Here is a 25014-nt window from a genome sequence, read left to right as displayed (position 1 = left end):
CAGGTAGATAAGGTGGTTAGGAAGGCATATGGGATACTTGCTTTTATTAGCCAAGACATAGAATATAAAAGCAGGGCGATATGATGGAGCTGTATAAAATGCTATTTAGGTCACAGCTGGAGTACTGTGTACAGTTCTGGTCACCACACTATAGGAAGGATGTGATTGCACTGGAGAGGGTGAAGAGGAAATTCTCCAGGATGTTGCCTGGGCTGGAGCATTTCAGTTATGAAGAGAGACTGAAAAGGCTAGAGTTGTTTTCCTTGGAGCAGAGAAGGTTGAGGGGGACATGATTGAGGTATACAAAATTATGAGGGACATTGATAGATTAAATAGGAAGAAACTTTTTCCCTTAGCGGAGGGGTCAATAACCAGAGGGCATAGATTTATGGTAAGGAGCAGGAGGTTTAGAGGGGAATTGAGGAAAAGAAATTTCACCCAGAGGGTGGTTAGAATCTGGAACACACTACCTGAAGAGGTGGTAGAGACAGGAACCATCACAACATTTAAGTAGTATTTAGATGAGCACTTGAAATGCAATAGCATACAAGGCTACGGGCCAAGTGCTGGAAAATGGGATTAGATTAGGTAGGTGCTTGATGGCCGGCACAGACACGATGGGCCGAAGGGCCTGTTTCTGTGCTTTATGACTCTGACTCTATGACTCTAAGGCTGTAGAATGCCCAGGTGCTGCTCCTTGAACTTGTGTTGATGTTCACTGGAACACTGGAGCAGGCCAAGGACAGAAATGTGGGCATGAGGGAGTGTTGAAATGGCAAGCAACCGGAAGCTCGGGGCCATGCTTTTGGACTGAGTGGAGGTGCTCCACAAAGTGGTCACATAATCTGCATTTGGTCTCCCCAGTTTAGAGGTGACCGCATTCAGAGTAGCGAATACAGTATACTAAATTAAAGGAAGTACAAGTAAATCATTTCTTCACCTGGAAGGAGTGTTTGGGGCCTTGGATAGTGAGGAGAGAGGAGATAAAAGGGCAGGTATGACACCTCCTGTGATTGCATGGAAAGGTGCAGTGGGAAGGGGACAAGGTGTTGGGGCTGATAGAGGAGTGGACCAGGGTGTCGCGGAGGGAATGATCCCTTCCAAAAGCTGACAGGGGAGGAGAAGGGAAAATGTGTTTGGCGGTGACATCACGCTGGAGGTGGTGGAAGTGGGGGAGGGTTTTGCTTTTATATTATCGAGAGTAGACTGATGGGGCAGGAATTGGCTGGGTTGGATTTGTCCTGCTTTTTGTGGACAGGACATACCTGGTCAACTTTCCACATCGTCTGGTAGATGCCAGTGTTGTAGCTGTACTGGAACAGCTTGGCTTGGGGTGCGGCCAGTTCTGGAGCACAAGTCTTCAGTCCTATTGCCGGAATGTTGTCAGGGCCCATAGCCTTTGCAGTATCCAGTGCCTTCAGTGAATTGAATTGGCTGAAGACTGGCATCTGTGATGCTGGGGACTTGAGAGGAGGCCGAGATGGATCATCCACTCGGCACTTCTGGCTGAAGATGGTTGCAAGTGCTTCAGCCTTGTCTTTTGCACTGACATGCTGGGTTGCCCCTTCATTGAGGATGGGATATTTGTGGAGCCTTCTCCTCATCCTGTCAGTTGTTTAACTGTCCACCACCATTGATGACTGGATGTGGCAGGACTGCTGAGCTTAGATCTGATCCTTTGGTTATGGGATTGCTTAGCCCTGTCTATTACATGCTCCTTCCACTGTTTGAGATGCAAGTAGTCTTGTGCTGTAGCTTCATCAGGTTGACATTTCATTATTAGGTATGCCTGGTGCTGCTCCTGGCATGCCCTCCTGCACTCTTCATTGAACCAGGCTTGATCCCTGCTTGATGGTAATGGTAGAGTGGGGGATATGCCGGGTCGTGAGGTTACAGATTGTGGTTGAATACAATTCTGCTGCTGCTGATGGCCCACAGCACCTCATAGATCGCAGTTCTGAGTTTCTAGATCTGTTCGAAATCTACCCCATTTAGCATGGTGGTGGTGCCTCACAACACGATGGAGGATATCCTCAATGTGAAGGTGGGACTTCGTCTCCGCAAGGATTGTGCGGTGGTCACTGCTATGAATACTGTCATGGACAGGTGCATCTGCGACGGGCAGATTGGTGAGGACAAGGTTAAGTAGGTTTTCCCCTCTTGTTGGATCCCTCCCCAACCTGCCGCAGACCCTGTCTAGCAGCTATGTCCTTTTGGGCCCGGTCAGTAATGGTGTTACCGAGCCACGCTTGGTGATGGACATTGAAGTCCCCCACCCAGAGTACATTCTGTGTCCTTGCCACCCTCAGTGCTTCTTCCAATTGGTGTTCAACATGAAGGAGTACTAATTCATCAGCTAAGGGGAGGACAGTAGGTGGTAATCAGCAGGAGGTTTCCTTGCCCGTGTTTGACCTGAGGCCATGAGAATTCTTGGGATCCAGAGTTGATGTTGAGGACTCCCAGGGCAACTCCCTCCTGACTGTTTACCACTGTGCTGCTGGTAGGTCTGTCCTGTCAGTGGGACAGGACATACCTGGGGATGGTGATGATGGTATCAGGGACATTGTAAGGTCTGGCTCCGTGAGTATGACTATGACAGATCTAGTGAGTTCCAGCTGAGAGCCCCCTTTTCACACTGCTACACATTGCTTTCAGACATCAATCCCTCTATGTTTTACTGGTGGGTCTGAGACTGGGAGAGGCATCCACCATTTTAATTAAAATGCTCTGGGACTGGAATGGTGTTATCAGCCTTTGACCTTTAATTGAGACTCCAGTTGCCTGGGATGGACACCTGATGAATTAAAATGATGGAAGATGGCAAGGGTGCTGAGAACCTCCAAATGGTTTTCCTTCACCCCCAACTCCCCACCGTGTTTACGCTGAAATCATGGATATGAATTAGCCTTTACATCTGTACCAGTTAGAGATCCAGGCACTTTTGAACATCTCGTCAGGAGGGCATAGACCTGCTAATATGGGCTACTAAACAACAGTTTACCTAAATAAAAGGCAGTGAAAGTCTACGTCAGGTGTGTTAGTCTGGTGTCTTTCACCTTTGTAAAACCTTTTTAGATGTGTGCAAAACCTTTTTAGATGTGTGCAATTAGTATCTAATGACAGGTCTCCTCCATTAGAGACAAAGTTATGAGTTCAATGTGAACACATATAAGACTTGACTGAATTTCAAGTCAATATAATGAAATAATTCTCTCAAATCTTCCAGTTGTCTCTTACATATCTCTTACCTGTTATTATCAACCTTCTATTTTTAGAGTTGTACAGTTGATTATTTTGGGGGATGAGGGATTGTAAGTATTGTTTTGCTTTTCTCCAGTCTTGAGTGGTGTTGAATGTTTTTCACTAATCTCAAGATGAGACGTTAAACCGAGACCGTCTGCGCTCTCGAATATGGTAAATGATCTATAGCATTATTCAAACGAGCAGGGGAGAACTGGCCAATATTTAACCCAGAACCAACATCACTAAAACAGATTATTTGCTTACATTTCTGTTTGCTGTGTGCAAATTGGTTGCCATGTTTCCGACATTAAAATGGTGATTACACTTCAAGAAAAAGTGTTTCCTTGGCTGTAAAGCACTTTTGGATGTGTTGGGGTTGTGAAAGGTGCTATGTAAATGTAAATCTTTTCCTCCCACATACGCTTTATCACACAAGCTGAATCAGGTGTCGAACTATTAGCAACACAAGAGCAGTGTGTACTCTGAACTGCTCCCTGCCCTGATTTCCTCATCTCTGATACTGTTAAGTAAAAAGTGCACCATTTCAATTTGAGATAGTGGCATTAAAAGTACAGTAATAAGTGGGCCCACATCAGAGACGCCATCTATGAGTCAGCTTTGACCACCTACGGCAAAAGTGCGAAGAGAAATGCAGACTGGTTTCAATCTCATAATGAAGAGCTGGAACCTGTCATAGCCGCTAAGCGCATTGCACTTTTGAACTACAAGAAAGCCCCCAGCGATTTAACATCCGCAGCACTTAAAGCAGCCAGAAGTACTGCACAAAGAACAACTAGGCGTTGCGCAAACGACTACTGGCAACACCTATGCAGTCATATTCAGCTGGCCTCAGACACCGGAAACATCAGAGGAATGTATGATGGCATGAAGAGAGCTCTTGGGCCAACCATCAAGAAGATCACCCCCCTCAAATCTAAATCGGGGGACATAATCACTGACCAACGCAAACAGATGGACCGCTGGGTTGAGCACTACCTAGAACTGTACTCCAGGGAGAATGGTGTCACTGAGACTGCCCTCAATGCAGCCCAGCCTCTACCAGTCATGGATGAGCTGGACATACAGCCAACCAAATCGGAACTCAGTGATGCCATTGATTCCCTAGCCAGCGGAAAAGCCCCTGGGAAGGACAGCATTACCCCTGAAATAATCAAGAGTGCCAAGCCTGCTATACTCTCAGCACTACATGAACTGCTATGCCTGTGCTGGGACGAGGGAGCAGTACCCCAGGACATGCGCGATGCCAACATCATCACCCTCTATAAAAACAAAGGTGACCGCGGTGACTGCAACAACTACCGTGGAATCTCCCTGCTCAGCATAGTGGGGAAAGTCTTTGCTCGAGTCGCTCTGAACAGGCTCCAGAAGCTGGCCGAGCGCGTCTACCCTGAGGCACAGTGTGGCTTTCGTGCAGAGAGATCGACTATTGACATGCTGTTCTCCCTTCGTCAGATACAGGAGAAATGCCGTGAACAACAGATGCCCCTCTACATTGCTTTCATTGATCTCACCAAAGCCTTTGACCTCGTCAGCAGACGTGGTCTCTTCAGACTACTAGAAAAGATCGGATGTCCACCAAAGCTACTAAGTATCATCACCTCATTCCATGACAATATGAAAGGCACAATTCAACATGGTGGCTCCTCATCAGAGCCCTTTCCTATCCTGAGTGGTGTGAAACAGGGCTGTGTTCTCGCACCCACACTTTTTGGGATTTTCTTCTCCCTGCTGCTTTCACATGCGTTCAAATCCTCTGAAGAAGGAATTTTCCTCCACACAAGATCAGGGGGCAGGTTGTTCAACCTTGCCCGTCTAAGAGCGAAGTCCAAAGTACGGAAAGTCCTCATCAGAGAACTCCTCTTTGCTGACGATGCTGCTTTAACATCTCACACTGAAGAATGCCTGCAGAGTCTCATCGACAGGTTTGCGTCTGCCTGCAATGAATTTGGCCTAACCATCAGCCTCAAGAAAACGAACATCATGGGGCAGGATGTCAGAAATGCTCCATCCATCAATATTGGCGACCACGCTCTGGAAGTGGTTCAAGAGTTCACCTACCTAGGCTCAACTATCACCAGTAACCTGTCTCTAGATGCAGAAATCAACAAGCGCATGGGTAAGGCTTCCACTGCTATGTTCAGACTGGCCAAGAGAGTGTGGGAAAATGGCGCACTGACACGGAACACAAAAGTCCGAGTGTATCAGGCCTGTGTCCTCAGTACCTTGCTCTACGGCAGCGAGGCCTGGACAACGTATGCCAGCCAAGAGCGACGTCTCAATTCATTCCATCTTCGCTGCCTTCGGAGAATACTTGGCATCAGGTGGCAGGACTATATCTCCAACACAGAAGTCCTTGAAGCGGCCAACATCCCCAGCTTATACACACTACTGAGTCAGCGGCGCTTGAGATGGCTTGGCCATGTGAGCCGCATGGAAGATGGCAGGATCCCCAAAGACACATTGTACAGCGAGCTCGCCACTGGTATCAGACCCACTGGCCGTCCATGTCTCCGTTATAAAGACGTCTGCAAACGCGACATGAAATCGTGTGACATTGATCACAAGTCGTGGGAGTCAGTTGCCAGCATTCGCCAGAGCTGGCGGGCAGCCATAAAGACAGGGCTAAATTGTGGCGAGTCGAAGAGACTTAGTAGTTGGCAGGAAAAAAGACAGAGGCGCAAGGGGAGAGCCAACTGTGCAACAGCCCCAACAAACAAATTTCTCTGCAGCACCTGTGGAAGAGCCTGTCACTCCAGAATTGGCCTTTATAGCCACTCCAGGCGCTGCTTCACAAACCACTGACCACCTCCAGGCGCGTATCCATTGTCTCTCGAGATAAGGAGGCCCAAAAGAATAAGGATTATAGCTGTTAAGTATAAACTGCTGTGTATTGGTACAACTTTCCAAGTTTAAAAAAAATGAGTTATGAGACATGTCTCTTGTAAAATAGAAAAGTACTGGGCAAACAGATTTGTTTAAAAACTGTGTTCTTAGTTTTAAGTTGAGATTGTTTGGCTTAAGAAAGCAATCAATGCTGCCCTCAAGACAAAGTGGGGCGGGAGCAATTTTATTAAAGATATTTTAAAATGAACAGGAAATTGAAATAGCAAAAGTCACACAGTATCATTAAAAATTAAAATCAAACAGTTGGAGCCAACAGAAAATTGTTTTGTCGATGGTTGAGGGAAAGTGATTTACTCAACGAATGATTGGTGTTTAATGGACCTATTCGACAACAAATTTACTCCAGCTTAAAATGTAGCCTGAAAATGGGAGTGTTCTTTCAGGGAGAGGTAAAGCTGAGAGTGCAAAACTCATCTTGGACTTGGTGCAAGATTAGTGCTGCGCCTTCCTCCAAAGCAGAGTATCCATTGAAGAGAGCAGTAACCTAATCTGGCTGCTGATTACTAAAGGCATGCAGGAGTCCATGTATTTGCAAGCCCTCGCTGAGACACATTGCAGTCACCGTGCCAGCTTTTTGTGTGCAGCTTGCGAGAGCCTGTGTCAGAGGGAGGAGGTTTGCATAGCATAACATGGCTAGATTCTACCACTGCCTGCGAGGTGATTCAAGGTAAGCAAAATCTGACTAGAATAATATGCTAGAATGTGGGTATGTTAAAGCATTTGAGCAGGAGGAACTTTCCTGACAGTCTCGGTTTTGTATAAAATTGGGAGGGTGCAAAGAACGATTTCTGCAGCATCATCAGAACCATAGTTCAGCAGAGCTGCAGAATAAACTTGATTGACTGATAAGTACATGATCAAAATTACTCAGTTACTTTTCCTCAAAATGTTTCGTTTGATTTGGTATAAAACAAACTGATCTGAAGAGCAGCACTTTCCCGATAAGGGCACATTGACAATGGCCGAGTATTCTAGTTGTGAACTCAGTTTGCAAACTGAAATCACTGCTGTCTGTGTAAAGAGGAGCTGTCAAAAACTATAAAACATGGTTTATTACTGCTATTGCCAGAAGCAAACTGAGTTGGAATTATGCTGACTGAACAGGACATAGTAACTTTTGTTCTGTAATCATAACATTCTTTCCTGTGTTTGCAAAGTGAAGCCGATTGGGAGCAAATGCTACTTATTGGGTGTTAATATTGATTATTTTTCCGTTCTGTTGTGATCAATGAGGTAATTTAAATGTGTACATGCCCAACATTCCTTCAATAAACTCAAGCTCGGTGAAACTGTGAGCAGTGCCCTAGTTGATACAAACTAGATAGGGGAAATATCAATGGTCTCATTGGATGCTTTGACGAAAATAGATCCATAATTTACACACTGCTTTTTAGTTTGGAGGATTTCAAACATTGGGATTAGATTTACAAAGCAAATCAGTGGGTGTATGTGTCTACGCCTCATTTGAGTCATCTTGATTTATTGTGAATATTCAGATAAAACAACTTTGGTTACTATAACTACATGTTTAGAAACACTGACAAAAAATAAATCTGTCAATGCACAAGACTTCTTAAGTGAATGCAATAGAAATAGTTGATTACCTGCACTCTGTGGGTGTCCTTGGGAATTGTTTTGTTTGGTTTGCTTGCCAGAAGTTTATCTGTTTATCGTTTTCTATCCTTTGTAAAACAGGTGTTAGTATGTGTCAGCTGGCATTGTATTCATAGCCTGAATGTTAAAATGACGAAGGTCCTAGGTGATTTATTCCAGACTTTATGGCTGTGCCAGTGGATAAATTCTGATGCTAATCCTTTATACATTATGTATAATACCTGAGAGTCTCCTTTCACTACCAATTATTGCCAATGGTGTCACTGCATTCAATCACAGTAGAGTCCAATCACACGTTGCTTTGTAGGTTTTCCATGAACTTTTGAATATACTTTCCAGTGTGCAACTAAACCATAGAGACCAGGAGGCCCAGGTTCAATCTGTAGTCTGTGCTGAATTAACTAATCTCTGGTTGGGTCATTGTCATTTTGACATACCTTCTCACTCAAAGTGAGTAACAACAAATAGGAACACAGAAATTGCTGGACGCAAAAAGACCAAGGTCATTCAAATTTGCCTTCTACCATCTTGGTAGTCACATGATACCAGGTTTTGACTATTCATAATGATCAATTTCTGTCTATTAGTCTACAGCAGATCCAAACATGAGACAAGAAAAACCCCAGTGCTGCAAAGCTTCGGGAACAGTAGGTCCAAAGCCATATATTCCTCCAATGCTTGCTTCACTTACCATACATCATGGTTCAATTCATTCATCTACAACAGGAATATCATTGAATCTAGCACAGGTTTTGTCCATCATAGCACACCTCCTGTGTTAAACTTTAGTATTTTCACTGCTGATTGGCTCAACTTTCAGAAGCAACAACGAACCAGAACTGGTGTGTTAGGGACTGTAAGCATCAACCACAAAGAAAGTGGGTGGAAAAACTAACAATACAATAAAGGACCTATGGAATCAAACAGTTGTCAAAATTTACTATTAATGAAAGGAAAGTGAAGCAATGAGTTCGATCCTAATATTTTTTTGAAAACCCTTTTAGCTTCTGTTGTTATTTCTCCACTAAACTAAACAGGACTGGAAATAAGGTTTGTATTATCCAGCTATATAATATACTAAAATCAGTATGCTCCAGCAGAGTCCAATGTAACCCTCTGAATGTGATATCTTTTAGGTAATGCTAGCAATAGAATTTGTCCACATTATGTTCTGCTCTGTGACTGCTGTTTCTCTGAAATGGGAGCTGGTGACATCATTGGGAGTGGGGTGCGGCTGTGGCGGGAAAGTGCAAAGATTTTCCAGACTGCTAGCAGCAGCACATGGAATATTCATGCGCCATTCTGGGAGACAATTGGGCAATCCAGGAAGGTTGGCAACCCTACCGCCAGCAGCCCCTTCCAAGGAGCTAATTGAAGCTCCAATTCCTGCTCTCCTCCTCTATTGGGCACCTACTGTGTGCCCACATTGACATGGTCACTTGCTGAAAGATTGAGCCCCCCTGCCTGATCCAAGATAGGGTCGGGGCAATCAGCAGAAAAGAGCTGACATTTTAGACCACAACTACTTCACTGCCTCTGAGAGCCCTCTTACAATTTTCTCTCCAAATTCTTTCATTGAAGATGTACATTCTTCTCCGGTTTCCACATCCAAGCACATCCTGGCAAAAGTGGAACCTCTGACTTGGAGCAATGCCAGGGGAGATCTGCATTTAGCATGCATCCAGCTGGCAAACTCCCAACATCATGGTGATGATATCACATTGTTGTAAGTGCAAAGCAACCTTAATAAACAAACTTTGATACTTTTTGACCAGGATAGAGAAAATAAAAGCATTTTGCAATGTTCGAAGTTGCCTCACCAAGCAACAATTAAACTCTGGCCAACAATTAGAATTTGTGGCACAAGTTCAATTCAGCAGCAGGATAAAACCTCGTGCATTACAAGGTATAAAACTCCCGTCTTTATAAAACGGCATCGTCAGACTAAACATGATCAAAATCACAGGAGATCCACTCGTGTGAATCTATAGTCCTGCATCTAACATTATAGTCTGTCATACTCCAGATGTTGTACACCAGATATCCCTCACATCTGATGTCAAATGTCGAAGTATCACGTTTTGATTTGGAGATGAAAAGAATATTTAAAAAGGGAATGTTCTGTCATTGACCTGAAAGCAATTTGATGATCTCTCACTGACCTCGGCTACAATTAGCTATACATACAAGAAGCTGCAATCACCCTGATTCCCACAGGGAATGAATGAGTAGTAACCTAAAAAGGACAGGCCATGTTAGCAGCTAACATCACAACTGACCACCAGAGTCCAGACTACCTAGGAGCAATGCCTCAGGACTTTAGCTCACTTTTTAATTATTATTGGCACCAGCAAAGCTCAACATTGACAGATTAAATTAGTAAATAAAGCATATAGGATGAGATTGGACTGTCCTGTGTGATCTTACTCAAAATCATGTCGGAGAATGACGGAAAATGTGGACACTGAGGTCTGCTTCCCCAACTATGAATTACCTATTCCTGGACCATAGCTCCTTCAGTGCCTGCAACAAATAAATGTTGGGGGGGTTGGGGGGTGGGTGGGGAGACCAAGGCTTGGATTTTGGCAGATTTCCTTCCACTCCACCCAAGTTACTGCTGCTACCCACGGCCACCATGTGGAATGGAGTAGTGGATCCCAAAAAAAGCTATTAACAACCCTGTAGAACTCCCCGTGAGGCAAGGAAATTGTCTTGTAGTGACCTCATATCTTCGTTCAATCCAGTTCCCTCGTACCTTTTTGTGTAGACCTTGGTCTCTGAAAGGCAGCCAATCTTCTGACCTTTTAACTGCTCGGCCACCTTTTATTGTGCTGCAGAGCTCTAGGGATTTATCAACTTGGCAATGGCAGGTTCCTTCATGAATGCCACTGGGGTGCATTGCCCGGATCTGGATTCTGGTGGTGATCAGAGTGGTGGGTGGCAGTCCCGCTTTGCCGGCACACCATCTCTGGTGGGACAATCCTAGCCACAGACTATGTGGATGGATCCATTTAAAATGTGTGTGCTGTCACCCATCTCCAAATCTGGGTACTTCTTGGAAGATAGTCACATCATTTTACATCTTCATGCTCAGAGAAGGACTTAAACATAGGTACAGGACTTGGTTGTTCAGGCCCTCGAGCCTTTGCTTTGGAAAAGCAGTTCTGAGAACATTTGTAAACTTAAACATTTGCCTTGGCGGAGTACAGTGACCTCAATAACATGATAGGCACAAATCGTACTTTTGTGGATGAATGAATTTGCAGCAACTCATGAACACAGTAGTTAGGGCTGGTTAATAGATAGATAGATAGAACATTACAGCGCAGTACAGGCCCTTCGCCCCTCGATGTTACGCCAGCCTGTGAAACCATCTGACCTACACTATTCCATTTTCATCCATATGTCTATCCAATGACCACTTAAATGCCCTTAAAGTTGGCGAGTCCACTACTGTTGCAGGCAGGGCGTTCCACACCCCTACGACTCTCTGAGTAAAGAAACTACCTCTAACATCTGTCCTATATCTATCACCCCTCAACTTAAAGCTATGTCCCCTCGTGTTTGCCATCACCATCCGGGGAAATAGACTCTCACTATCCACCCTATCTAACCCTCTGATTATCTTATATGTCTCTATTAAGTCACCTCTCCTCCTCCTTCTCTCCAACGAAAACAACCTCAAGTCCCTTAGCCTTTCCTCGTAAGACCTTCCCTCCATACCAGGCAACATCCTAGTAAATCTCCTCTGCACCCTTTCCAAAGCTTCCACATCCTTCCTATAATGCGGTGACCAGAACTGCACGCAATACTCCAGGTGCGGCCGCACCAGAGTTTTGTACAGCTGCAGCATGACCTCGTGGCTCCGAAACGCGATCCCCCAACTAATAAAAGCTAACACACCATATGCCTTCTTAACAGCCCTATTAACCTGGGTGGCAACTTTCAGGGATTTATGTACCTGGGCACCAAGATCTCTCTGCTCATCTACACTACCAAGAATCTTCCCATTAGCCCAGTACTCTGCATTCCTGTTACTCCTTCCAAAGTGAATCACCTCACACTTTTCCCCATTAAACTCCATTTGCCATCTCTCAGCCCAGCTCTGCAGCCTATCTATGTCCCTCTGTAACCTACAACATCCTTCGGCACTATCCACAACTCCACCGACCTTCGTGTCATCCGCAAATGTACTAACCCACCCTTCTACACCCTCATCCAGGTCATTTATAAAAATGACAAACAGCAGTGGCCCCAAAACAGATCCTTGCGGTACACCACTAGTAACTAAACTCCAGGACGAACATTTGCCATCAACCACCACCCTCTGTCTTCTTTCAACTAGCCAATTTCTGATCCAAAGCACTAAATCACCTTCAATCCCATACTTCCGTATTTTCTGCAATAGCCTACCATGGGGAACCTTATCAAACGCCTTACTGAAATCCATATACACCACATCCACGGCTTTACCCTCATCCACCTGTTTGGTCACCTTCTCGAAAAACTCAATAAGGTTTGTGAGGCACGACCTACCCTTCACAAAACCGTGCTGACTATCGCTAATGAACTTATTCTTTTCAAGATGATTATAAATCCTATCTCTTATAACCTTTTCCAACATTTTACCCACAACCGAAGTAAGGCTCACAGGTCTATAATTACCAGGGCTGTCTCTACTCCCCTTCTTGAACAAGGGGACAACATTTGCTATCCTCCAGTCTTCCGGCACTATTCCTGTCGACAATGACGACATAAAGATCAAGGACAAAGGCTCTGCAATCTCCTCCCTGGCTTCCCAGAGAATCCTAGGATAAATCCCATCTGGCCCAGGGGACTTATCTATTTTCACACTTTCCAAAATTGCTAACACCTCCTCCTTGTGAACCTCAATCCCATCTAGCCTAGTAGTCTGAATCTCAGTATTCTCCTCGACAACATTTTCTTTCTCTACTGTAAATACTGACGGAAAATATTCATTTAACGCTTCCCCTATCTCCTCTGATTCCACACACAACTTCCCACTACTATCCTTGATTGGCCCTAATCTAACTCTAGTCATTCTTTTATTCCTGATATACCTATAGAAAGCCTTAGGGTTTTCCTTGATCCTATCCGCCAATGACTTCTCGTGTCCTCTCCTCGCTCTTCTAAGCTCTCCCTTTAGATCCTTCCTGGCTAGCTTGTAACTCTCAAGCGCCCTAACTGAGCCTTCACGTCTCATCCTAACATAAGCCGCCTTCTTCCTCTTGACAAGCGCTTCAACTTCTTTAGTAAATCCAGACAGCATACCCACCCCTATTATTCTGCATTGTGCTCACTTACTTCCAAAATATATTAATAAGATACTTTGTTATTAATTTTAATTTACCTTTATCAGCAGGAGGGCAATCCATAAGAGGGCAGAGTCAGAGGGACAGAGTGTTTGGGTTGGGGGCGCGTTGTAAGCTGGAGGAGGTTTCAGAGATAGAGCACATCAAGGCCATAAAGGGAAAAGCTGGAAGGTGAGAATTTTAAATTCGAGGGTTTGGGTTTGGGAGCCTGCGTGGGTCATTGAGTATGAGGGTGGAGGCTGAATGGTGCAGGATAGGATAAGGGCAACAGAGGTTTGGATGAGTGGAAGCTTAAGGAGCATGGAAGCAAACATAGGAATCGGATTATCGGAATAGTCAAGACTGCAGGTGACAAAAGTGTCCAGGAAGGTTTCAGCTGCAGATGGGCTGAAGTAAGGGCAGATGCAGGTGATGTTCCTGAGGTGGAGGTAGGCCGCCTTTGTGAAGGAGCGGGTATGGGATTGGCAGCTCAGTTCAGGATCAAATAGGACACTGAGGTGGCGAAGGGTGTGATTCAGTCTGAGACCATGGCAGGAGAGAGGGATGGAACTGGTGGCGGGAGCCAAAGAAATAACCAAAAGGTCACAATTTCCCTGCTGATAACTTTAAGTGAAAAAAATTGTGGTGAGTAGAAAATAGGATTGCCAGCCCTCCACCCATGTGCTGAGGGGAATGAGCTTTAAAAGAAACAGATTGTCAGTGGTACTTTGTGCTGTGCTATCTTCCCTGGAGTCTAGTCAAGAGTAATTCAAGTGCGTTCTCTCGATCTCTAGCATTATAAAAGTGTGTGTGCATCCCACAGATCTGGTAGAAGCTGTTTTCAACGATGCAACCTGACAAATTTTAGATTCTTTGTTTCCAAATGCGATTTTGTCGAATTATACAGCCTAATAGCAACAGAGCAATAAGGGCTGTGGAAAAGAATCTTTGGAATACAACAGTAATGTGGCAGTAAATCACACAAGTTTGGAGAATTGCACAGTACCTTAATTAGAACAAGATAGTGGGCGGCATAAGATTAGACTGCAGGGGACCGTGATTTAGTATTACAAAAAGTTTTAGATGTAGCTGAACTTTACAGAAGAAACAATTGTAATATGAAGACTGCCCCAAATATTAAGATTCAGAAATCATCTTGTATTTGTTATTTTTGAGAAGGAAGTAGGTTTGATTATTAGATGGGGAACACCATTTTATAATCTCATCCACTTTTTGCTGCAGTTAGCTAATGGTAGGAAAATGGAGCTGCAAGTATTTTTGTACAAACGTACCATATCAGCAAGCTAGAGAAGCATGACCAAATATATGTAAGCGTTCCTTCATGACCCTGCCAGACACAAGGCAACAACGGTTTAAAAAAAAATTAGGAACTAATTTTGCAAGTGTGTCTGTAAATCACCACAAATGTCATAAGCAGCAAACGTGCATTCTGTGGGTGCTGACTCAACCAGGGTAAATCATGAAGAGCAGCATTTTGTGGATGCATTGGATGTTGTTAGAAAATAGTTTTCATGAATCTTACTGGAAGCCTCAAACTCCAGAAGCTTACACACAAGCTGGCTAATCAGCATCTGTGAACAGACAACAGACAGGTGCAACTCTTCAGGTGTTTTGATGAAGGGTCTACACTTACTTGCTTGTTCTCTTTACAGATACTGAGTGACCTGCTGTGTGTTTCCACCACTTTCTGTGTTTGTTTCAGATTTCCAGTGTTTGCAGTTTTCTTGCTTTCTCTTTACTCCAGACGATACAGGACACAGCGCAGGATATGAGGATCATGACCGTTTTGGCTTCTTCAGTAGGCTGAGACCCAAGTCATTTAAACTGAAAGCACTTTCCTGTGATGTACTGAAAATGGGCTATATTATAACACCAATGAAACATGAAGCATAATGCCCTTTTTATTGCTACCTAGGTTTTAAGGAATGTCAAAGAATGTGGGGTAGGTGAAGGAAGTATTGGCTGTCCATGCTGTGGAAAAGCCAATACTGTATCAGAGGGAAGAGAGAAACCTTTGTGTCAAAGTTCAATGTTTCCAGTGATTTGCTTCAAACTCTTGGTTGTTTACCAGGAGAACACAGCATCAACTTGTTATACAGTGGACAGGCAGTAGTTGAATTTTATAAAACTGTACCATTTTCCCTGAAAGATAATACAGAACTGAATTGCATGGATGCACTTGGCAAGATTATAAAAATTGATGAGCTCAGTGAATGGTTTAATTTTGTGGTGATTAACCAGATGGACAGATATATAGACATCATAATTTGAATAATCTACGCAATGTGTCACTGCAAATTACGCAGACAAATTCTGTCAGTCTGTGGGAGCTAAAGGCCACAAAATCCGTTTATGTAGTGCCTGTATTTTCTGTGCTGCGGGTGCAATTATTGGTCGAAAATGGTGTTCGCGTTGCTAAGGACACTGCTGGTGGTGACCGTGCGGGTCACCACTTTGAGAAGGTTGTTAGCACGGGTGCTGGGAGTGTGTGCTGGAAATATGCAAAGCCGGCAGATTGTGACATCAGTCAATGTATAACGCTGATTTGATTATAGCCATGTCATTTTCACCCCCAATGCTAATGCTGTCTGTTAACTTTGCACAGCTGAACATGTGTTCAGCAATGGGAATGCCACCCCACACCACCATTTAAAGGGATCATCAGCCACTTTCAGGTTAGTTGCTGATTGATTTCTGTTGGCTGTTGCTGAGTTAGTTGATGTGTTTGGTGGTGTGTACTGCAATTTAAAATTAATAAAGTCCACAGGGTGTGGTGTGGCACATGTTTGAGGCTTTGGTTCTCACTTCAAGGGTTCTGCTCACAATACTTGCTCCCAGTCATAAGTACTGTAGTTTCTATCCCTCATGGCTTGCAGCATGATGGGGAGAATGAAGAGTGTCAACAGAGGGGAACAAAGAGGGAGGAAGAGGAGAAAGGCTGACAGTAGGAGGCCACATTCACCCAGGGTTTTCGGGGAGCTTTTCCCCTATCTCACCCTCAGCGAGGAACAATGTGTGTGAGGTTTCCTTTTCATTGGTGCTCATTGAAATCTGCCACCTCTAGTGGGCAGATCTGCAGCCTCAGAGCTGGGTGAGGAAGGCATTGCCAATGGCTGTAAAAGTAACCGTGGCCTTCAACTTTTTCACATTGGGCTCCCTCCAGGCTGGAACAGGTGAGATCTCTAACATCTTGCAGTTTGCCATCTACTGCTGTATAATGGAGGTCACTGGTGCACGGTATGCAAAGAGACAAAGAGTACATTGCATTCTGTCTGGCCAGAGAGAAGCAGGCAGAGTGAACATGTGGCTTTGCCAGGATAGCATAGAGGAGGGTACCATTACCTGTATGCGCATCACTTTGCAGGTTCCGCATTCGAATGTAGAAATGTACCACAACCACAAAGTGTTCCACTTCCTTAATGTCCAGTCAAAGCATAACCACAATCAGACATCATGCAGTTCAATTCCCAATATCCTGGCAGCAGTCATGATGCCTTTATTCTGCGCAAGTCCGCTGTACCCTCAACATTTGAGCTACCACAAGAAACCAGAGGTTGGCTACTGAACAACAAGGAATACCTGCTGACCAATTGGCTCTGTTGCGCAATCCATGTACAAGTGGGTAATATTCATGTAATGGGAGCAATGCTGCCACATGAAATGTCATTGAGCAGATCATTGGGGTGCTTAAGCAATGTGTCCGCTGTCTCGACTGCTTTGGAGGAGCCCTGCAGTACGCTGGAGAACATGTCTCACCATGCATCCTAGTCTGCTGCATCCTGCAGAACCTCAACATCATGAGGGTACAGCCCTTCCCTCCGGATATAGAGCGAGCAGAGGAGGGTGAGGAGATGGAGGAGGCAACCAACATAGCTCTTTTCTGTCCGGGTTGGCCATATTTGACTCATCTGACTGCAGTTTTAGCAAATGCAACCTCAATTCCTCATTTACCTGCAGTCCCACACCTTGGACACCTTCCCTCTGATACTGACCATCAGTGTTCTATTGGCCACAATGCTGAAGTGAAAGCCACTACAAAACAAACATTCAAAACCAACTTTCGCAATCAAATCATCTTAAATTCCATACAAAAGTTAACTAATCACCCTTGTGCATTCTCTTAATGCCAATCATCCATGAGGCTTTGCTTGTGCCAGTGTTGCTATGCAATTGTCCCCAGTGACTATAACATGGCTGGTGGAAGGCTGTTGACTTTCAGTTCAGGAAACTGCAGATGGCCTTGCACGCAGCTGTGGCCCTAGAAGGCTCAAATTTGGACTGCATCATCTTGGCATAGCAGTATTATTAGCTGAGGCATAGAAAATAAGAGCAGGGAGGTTATGATTGAGCTGTATAAAACATTAGTTGGGCCACAGCTGGAGTACTGTGTACAGTTCTGGGCACCACACTATAGGAAGGATGTGATTGCACTGGAGAGGGTGCGGAGGAGATTCACCAGGATGTTGCCTGGGCTGGAGCATTTCAGCTATGAAGAGAGACTGGAAAGGCTAGGGTTGTTTTCCTTAGAGCAGAGAAGGCTGAGTGGGGACATGATTGAGGTATATACAAAATTATGTGGGGCATTGATAGGGTAGTTAGGAAGAAACTTTTTCCCTTACTGGAAGGGTCAATAACCAGGAGGCATAGATTTAAGGTAAGAGACAGGAGGTTTAGAGGGGATTTGAGGAAAAAAATTTTCACTCAGAGGGTGGTTGGAATCTGGAATGCACTGCCTGAAGAGGTGGTAGAGGCAGGAACCCTCACAACATTTAAGAAGTATTTAGGTGAGCACTTGAAACGCCACAACATACAAGGCTACAGGGCAAGTGCTGGGATTAGAGTAGTTCGGTGCTTGATGGTTGGCACAGACATGATGGGCTGAAGAGCCTGTTTCTGTGCTGTATAACTCTACGACTCTATGACTCAGTGCTCTGAGCTGGCTGGCTGACAGGCAGTAGCCACATTTGCACCACATAAATGCCAGGCAATGACCATCTTCAACAAGAGAGACTCTAATAATCTCCCCTTGACATTTAATGGCATTACTAACACTCAATTCCCCCACTATCAACATACAGGGGGTTACCATTGACCAGAACTGGGCTAGCATATAAATACAAGAGCAGGTCAGAAGCTGGGAACTCTGCAGCGAGTAACTCACCTGATTCCGCAAAGCCTGTCCACCATCTACAAGACACAAGTCAGGAGTGTGATGGAATACTCTCCACTTGCCTGGATGGGTGCAGCTCCAACAACACTCAGGAGCTCAACAAGTTCCAAGACAAAGCAGCCTGCTTGATTGGCACCCCATCCACCACCTTCAACATTCACTCCCTCCACCACCGATGCACAGTGGCAGCTGTATGTACCATCTACAAGATGCACCGTAGGAACTTGGCAAGGCTGCTTTGACAGCACCTTCCAAACCCACGATCTATACCATCTAGAAGGATAAGGGCAGCAATGAGAACACCACCACCTGCAAGTTCCCCTTCAAGCCACATGCCATCCTAACTTGGACCTAAATTGTTGTTCCTTCACTGTCGCTGGGTCAAAATCCTGGAACTCCCGTCCTAACAGCCCTGTGGGTATATCACTGTATGGGTGTGACTGCAGCAGTTCAAGAAGGCGGCTCAGCATCACCTTCTTGAGGGTAATTAGGGATGGGCAATAAATGCTGGACTTGCTAGCAACTCCCATGTCTCATGGACGAATAAAAAATATTAAAGAAAGCAAGGGCACTGGTAGAGTGATAGTTGCAGCAGGATGAATGCTGTTTTCCCAAAAGAGGGCACAGCAGGTTCGTGCTCCATGGAACCACTGTTGCTCCCATGGGGGCAGCACCTCAACCATCCTCAATATCTATTGCTGGATTTTTGTGAGATGCTGCAATCTCCTTTGAACACTGGTATCTGCAGCCATGATGGCAGAAGTCTGAGCCTGCATGGCAACTAGCAGAACTTAGATGACTTCAGTCTGAGCTTCGACTGCTTGTACTGAGACATCAACCATCAGACACGGCATCATGGTTGGATGCACAAGTGTTCTCATGGAGTTGGCCGCCACTTACACTCTCGAAATGAGAATGCTTCAAGCTCTGCGAAAAGTTGTTTATGTTGTTTAGAGATACAGCACTGAAACAGGCCCTTCGGCCCACCGAGTCTGTGCCGACCATCAGCCACCCATTTATACTAATCCTACACTAATCCCATATTCCTACCACATCCCCACCTGTCCCTATATATTTCCCTACCACCTACCTATACTAGGGGCAATTTATAATGGCCAATTAACCTATCAACCTGCAAGTCTTTGGCATGTGGGAGGAAACCGGAGCACCCGGAGGAAACCCACGCAGACACAGTGTGCAAGGTTGGTGCCAGACTTCTCCACGCTCCCTGACAGTGACAGCAGGCTTTCTGGCAGGCCAAGCATTTATGTTTGTGTTGCTATCAGCCTTTTGCTGTACTCTGCCCCATTGAAGTATGTGGTGTCTCACTGCGTACAGATCCCACCTCTAAGGTACCATCTAAAGTACGCACTTTGTCAGTATCTGAGTTGATGGCAGTGCTGAGTGTGTGAGGATGAGGTGAAGTTTTGAATGTGAATTATGAGTAGTAGTTGTTAGAGATTGTTAGTAAATAAGTGAGGCAGGGCGGGTGGTGCATTGAGTGGTGTGTGAGGCTAGTAGTTCAGTTGTAAGGATATGGAATTTGAAGGTGCAGTTACTCGCCTTGACCACTCGTGTGAGGTCATTGAACTCCATCCAGGTCCTCAGGATAGACTGCTGGCAATACCACTGTCTTTTTTTCTTTAAAAAAAAAAGTAATAAACCCTGTTGCGGTCAAATAAGAGGAAGGGCAAGAGGGGCGACTGTGACCCCCTCCTTACTTGGCCGTAACAGAAAGCATAGTTTTCCAATTGTGGGACAAAGTAGGGGTGAGGGGAGGTGCACAAGAGGCTAGAGTCAGAGGAATGGAGATATGAAGGGGGATTGTATAGCTGGGGCCTGTAACAGAAATGGGAAAGGAGATGCCATGGAGGGATTTAAATATGAGAATGAGATTTTAATTTGAGATATTAGGGACAGAAGCCAATGTAATTCCATGAGAACTGGAGTGATGGTGAGGGCAACTTAATGCGTGACATGATGCAGGCCGTATTTTGGATGAGTTGATGTTTATGGAGGACAGAGTATGATGTTGTGACGGTGGCAAAAGTAGATGGCTTTGGTCTTTACAGCTGCAAGAAATTGTACTTCATCCAAGACTAGACTTAAAGCAAACAGTATGACAAAACAGAGGAGGTGGAAGTATCAAGAAAGATGATGGAGAGGTAAACCTGGGTGTCATCACCATCCGTGTGTTAATGGATGAGGTCACCAAAAAGCATACGTAGATGAGGGAAAGCAGAAGATAAATGATGGATCCTTGTGAGATCGAAACATGACAGTTCAGGGGTGGGAGAAACCATTGGAAAACAAAGGAGAGAAGATGATGTGATTGACCATATCGAAGCTGCAGAGTGATTCAGCTGTGAAAATGTACAATGCCCCTTGTTATACCGATGGAGTTGCTCTGGGCAGATACTGAAATATACATTTAATAAAGACTCTAACAAAATCTTCTGGAGATCTTTTTTCTTTAAATGCCCAAAAGCATACACAAGTGATGTAACAAAAGAAATCCGAAGGGGAAAAGAAAGTAATCATTGGGCAATTTGATTCAGCTTCAATAAAAATACTGTAGAGCTGCTCATGGTCTTTTTCCATTTCTTGTCTGAATGCATTTAGTGTCATTACAATTGGGATTGCAAACAACAGAAATCATTCCATTTTTAGGTGCTAAGCATCATTTGTAAAAGTTGCCACCTACTAAATATCCGGTGTAGTGTAGGTCATGAGAACCTGACAGCCCAATGGCTCAATTATATTGGCAAGCAGAGCCAAGTTTGGTTACAATTTCTTTTGAAAGACTGATTTTAAAGTGTTTAATTGAAAACCATTTAGTTAATGGTTTTTCTCATATGTAGTTGCTAAATACTCTGCGAAGAGCTTTCCAAAAATTTGCCACATTATCCAATGACTTAACACTTTCAGAGATTTAACTCAAGTAATTTGTAGCAAGCGCCAACTAATTTTTAATATAAACCTATTAGTAGATACAGACTATTAACACCAACTTTGTCACTGCTAGACAGAATTAGCGATAACATGTAATAGGACTCCCCTGGGGGAGGCGGTGATGTAGTGGTAAAGTCACTGGACTAGTAATGCAGAGGCCCAGGCTAGTGCTCTGGAGACATGGCAGATGGTGAAATTGGAATTCAATTAACAAATCTGCAATTAAAAGAAAAGGCTATAGTATACTGGTGACCATGAAACGATTGTTGTAAAAAACCCATCTGGTTCACTAATGTCCTTTAGGGAAGAAAATCTGCCATCCTTACCTGGTCTGGCCTATATGTGACTCCAGACCCACTCCAATGTGTTTGACTCTTAAATGGCCCAGCAATCCACTCAGTTCAAGGGCAATTAGGAATGGGCAATGCAATTAGGAATGGGCAATGCAATTAGGAATGGGCAATGCAATTAGGAATGGGCAATGCAATTAGGGATGGGTCACATCCCATGAGCCAATTAAAAAAAAAGTGATGCTCCAAGTTACAACCAAGGTGTTTAAGTCATGAAGGGCTTTGATAGAGTAAGTAGGGAGAAACTGTTTCCAGTGTTAGAACGGTCAGTAACCAAAGGACACAGATTTGAGGTAATTGGCAAAAGAACCAGAGGCAAGATGAGAATTTTTTCTTTACTCAGCAAGTTATGATGATCTGGAATGCTCTGTCTGAAAGGGTGATGGAAGCAGATTTAATAGTAACTTTCAAAAAGGAATTAGATAAATAAATACTTGAAAGAGAACATTTTGTCGGGCTATGGGTAAAGGCCAGGGACTTGGGATGAATTGGAAAGTACTTTCAAAGAACCGGCACAGGCGTGATGGGCCGAAAGGCTTCCTTTTGTGCTTTGTGATTCTGTGATATTATTGGTGGTTATTTCTCAGATAATATACAATTGTCAGCTCAATAATGTAACTCTTACTTCTGGATCACAGGTTTATGGATTCAATCCCCACTCCAGAGATTTTAAGCACGTAGGGGTTACATTTTCCCTAGGGGTTCTCACGACTGTTTGCCGTAACTTTAGTGGAAGATCCATGGAAATTCTGGAGAAACAACATAACTGTAATTTATGCAATTTCATAGTTCTTCTGCTAAAGTTACGGCAGATGATTGGGAGAGCTCCTATGGAAATTCATCTCCATAATCTAGGTTGACACTTAAGTGTAGTACTTGGGGATCAGAAGAAGGCCATTCAGCCATTCACGCCAGTTCTGCCATTCAAATAGATCATGGCTGATCTATACCTCTATTCCATTAAACCAAGGTCCCATCTGCCCACTGAGGTGGACATCAAAGATACAATGGCACAATTCAAATAAAAGCATGCGTGGTGCCCAGGCCAGCACTTACACTCATCCAGCAACACTAAAACAGATTACCTGGTCAATTATTCACTTGTTTGTGAAACATTGATGTGTGCAAGTTGGATGTTTATATTTTAACAGAGCCAACACTTCAAATGTACTTCATTAGCTGTGAAGCACTTTGGGATGCTCTGAGGACGCAAAAGATGCTATATAAATGCAGGTTAGCTCTTTATGTATGACAGTAAAAAGTAAGGTTTTCCCCTTGGTACTAGTTTATATCCTCCACTATAATATGATATACAGTACCTCAGTATTTCAGCACCTGCCCTACTAGCAAAACTCAGAAGAACATAAAGAGCCTTCAGAAAAATAAGGAGGCCGTTAGACCCAACTGCCTATCATTTTTATGATGGATAAATCTCATCTACTCATTTCTGCCCCTAATCATCCTGCACTGAATGCATTGACTTTTTTTCACCCTTATGGGTAGATCAACATGTGGTGTTTTCTGGTATCTCATATAAGTGACCATTATTCTTCTATGAGCCTTGAAAGTGACTGTTGGCAGACAATTTGACCAGGGCGTACAGGATTAAAATTGCTCCTGCTATTTCTGGACTTGGAATGAATCAGCTGTGCAGTTGCATGTTACATGAATTGTTTTAGCCTTCTGTTGCCAGAGGAAAATTTATTTGTGACCTTAAGATGGGATGTTGCTGCTCCAACATTGCGTGGTAGGAAGCTGGTTAGGACCCCTGATTCTGGCCAAATGAGCCAATCTGAGACCAGGATTTTCTCCCTAGGAAAATCAGAGGAAAAACGCAAGTCAGAGAAAGCTATGTGCTACAGAGGAGAGTGGACACTTTGGGGTAGATTTTGACTTTGTGTGATAGCATAAGACTGTTGATAGTGAATCGGCAGCTCATTTAACATCTTTCCCCATTTTTATTTTGATTGACCCCAATGGAAACATGCACCACAAAGCCACTTAGTGGCCAGGGCCAGCAACTACTTCGTGACAGTTGACATAGCAAAACTGAATAGGAAAAATTGACATAACAATTTACAATAAGACATTTTGATATATTGATAGGGTGAGATTAAGTAAGGCAGGAGGAGGCTCGTGTGGAGCATAAACACTGGCACAATGGCCAACTGACCTGTTTCCTTGCTGTAAATTCAATGCAATTCTGTGTAATATCATTCCGGGCTGAGCTTTTGTGTATCCAAACTGCTTGTTACAAAGTAGTATTCACAGTGAAATAAAAACAGAAAGTGCTGGAAATAATCAGGTCAGGCAGCAACTGTGGAGAGAGAAACAGAGTTAACGTTTCAGGTCAATAATTTTTCATGGGACGAAGGCATTCAGTGGTTTGGTAGCAAGCTACCTGGCTATCATCTCTGTGGTTTATAGTGTGTGGCATGGGGAGACCCGAAGAATAAGAAACAATTGAGGTGCCATTACACTACTGGGTGTATTCTATATGCCACCATCTAGTGGGAAAGATATGGAGAAGCTAGTTTGCAGGGAAATTACAGACAGGTGCAAATACTGTAAGAGTAGTGATAATGGATAATGGGGGACTTTTTAAGTACCTAAAATAGACTGGGATAATAGCGTAAAGGGAAGAGAGAGGGACGAGTTTCTGAAATGTCTTCAGGAGAATTTTTTTGATCAGTATGTTTCCGGCCCAACAAGGAAGGAGGCATTGCTGGATCTGGTTCTGAGGAATGAAGTGGATCAAGTGGTAGGAGAGGAACATTTAGGGAACCGTGATCATAGTATTATAAGGTTTAGGTTAGCTATGGAAAAGGACAAGGAGCAATCCAGAGTAAAACATTTAATTGGAGGAGGGCCAATTTCAGTGGGGAAATCTGACCCAGGTAAATTAAAATCAAAGATTGGCGGGCAAAATTGTAATGGAACAATGGGCTACCTTTAAAGATGAGATAGTTTGGGTATGGACGAGGTTCATTCCCACGAAGGAGAATGGTCGGACTACGAAAGCTACAGATTCCTGGATGACAATAGAGATAGAGAGTAAGATGAAACAGCAAAGAGGTGCTTATGATGTACGTCAGGCTGAATATAGAATGTTCTGAGGGGAAGTGAAAAAAGAAATGAGAGGCAAAGAAAGAGTATGAGAAGAGAATGGCAGCTAACATAAAAGGGAATCTAAAAGTCTTCCATAGGCATGTAAATAGTAAAGGGGTAGTAAGAGGAGGGGTGGGGCTGGTTAGGGACTGGAAAGGGGATCTATGCATGAAGGCAGAGGACATGGCTGAGGTACTAAATGAGTACTTTATATCTGTCTTCACCAAGGAAGAAGATATGCTGAAGTCATAGTGAAAGAGGAGGTAGTTGAGACACTGGATGGGTTAAAAATTGATAGAGGAGGCTGCTGTACTTAAAA

General features: G+C 44.1%; 1 protein-coding gene across 8 annotated transcripts in view; it reads left to right on the top strand.

Annotated features, from left to right (window-relative positions):
* Positions 1-25014, top strand: part of LOC137371193 (CRACD-like protein) — a 250581-nt gene that overhangs the window by 107582 nt on the left and 117985 nt on the right. For 4 of the 8 annotated variants that reach the window (XM_068033337.1, XM_068033336.1, XM_068033331.1 and 1 more), the window contains exon 1: positions 6598-6835. The exons of 3 other annotated variants lie outside the window; for them this stretch is intronic. In XM_068033337.1, coding sequence (XP_067889438.1) covers positions 6798-6835 — 38 coding nt within the window. In that variant the 5' untranslated portion in view covers positions 6598-6797. Of the gene's footprint in view, positions 1-6597; positions 6836-25014 lie in introns of those variants that run through there. One more of the 8 variants, XM_068033338.1, reaches the window with a different exon arrangement.

The sequence above is a fragment of the Heterodontus francisci genome, chromosome 6, assembly GCF_036365525.1.
Source record: "Heterodontus francisci isolate sHetFra1 chromosome 6, sHetFra1.hap1, whole genome shotgun sequence".
NCBI lineage: Eukaryota > Metazoa > Chordata > Chondrichthyes > Heterodontiformes > Heterodontidae > Heterodontus > Heterodontus francisci.
Note: the sequence above shows the minus strand (reverse complement) of the source record. Positions and strands in the feature narration are given on the sequence as shown.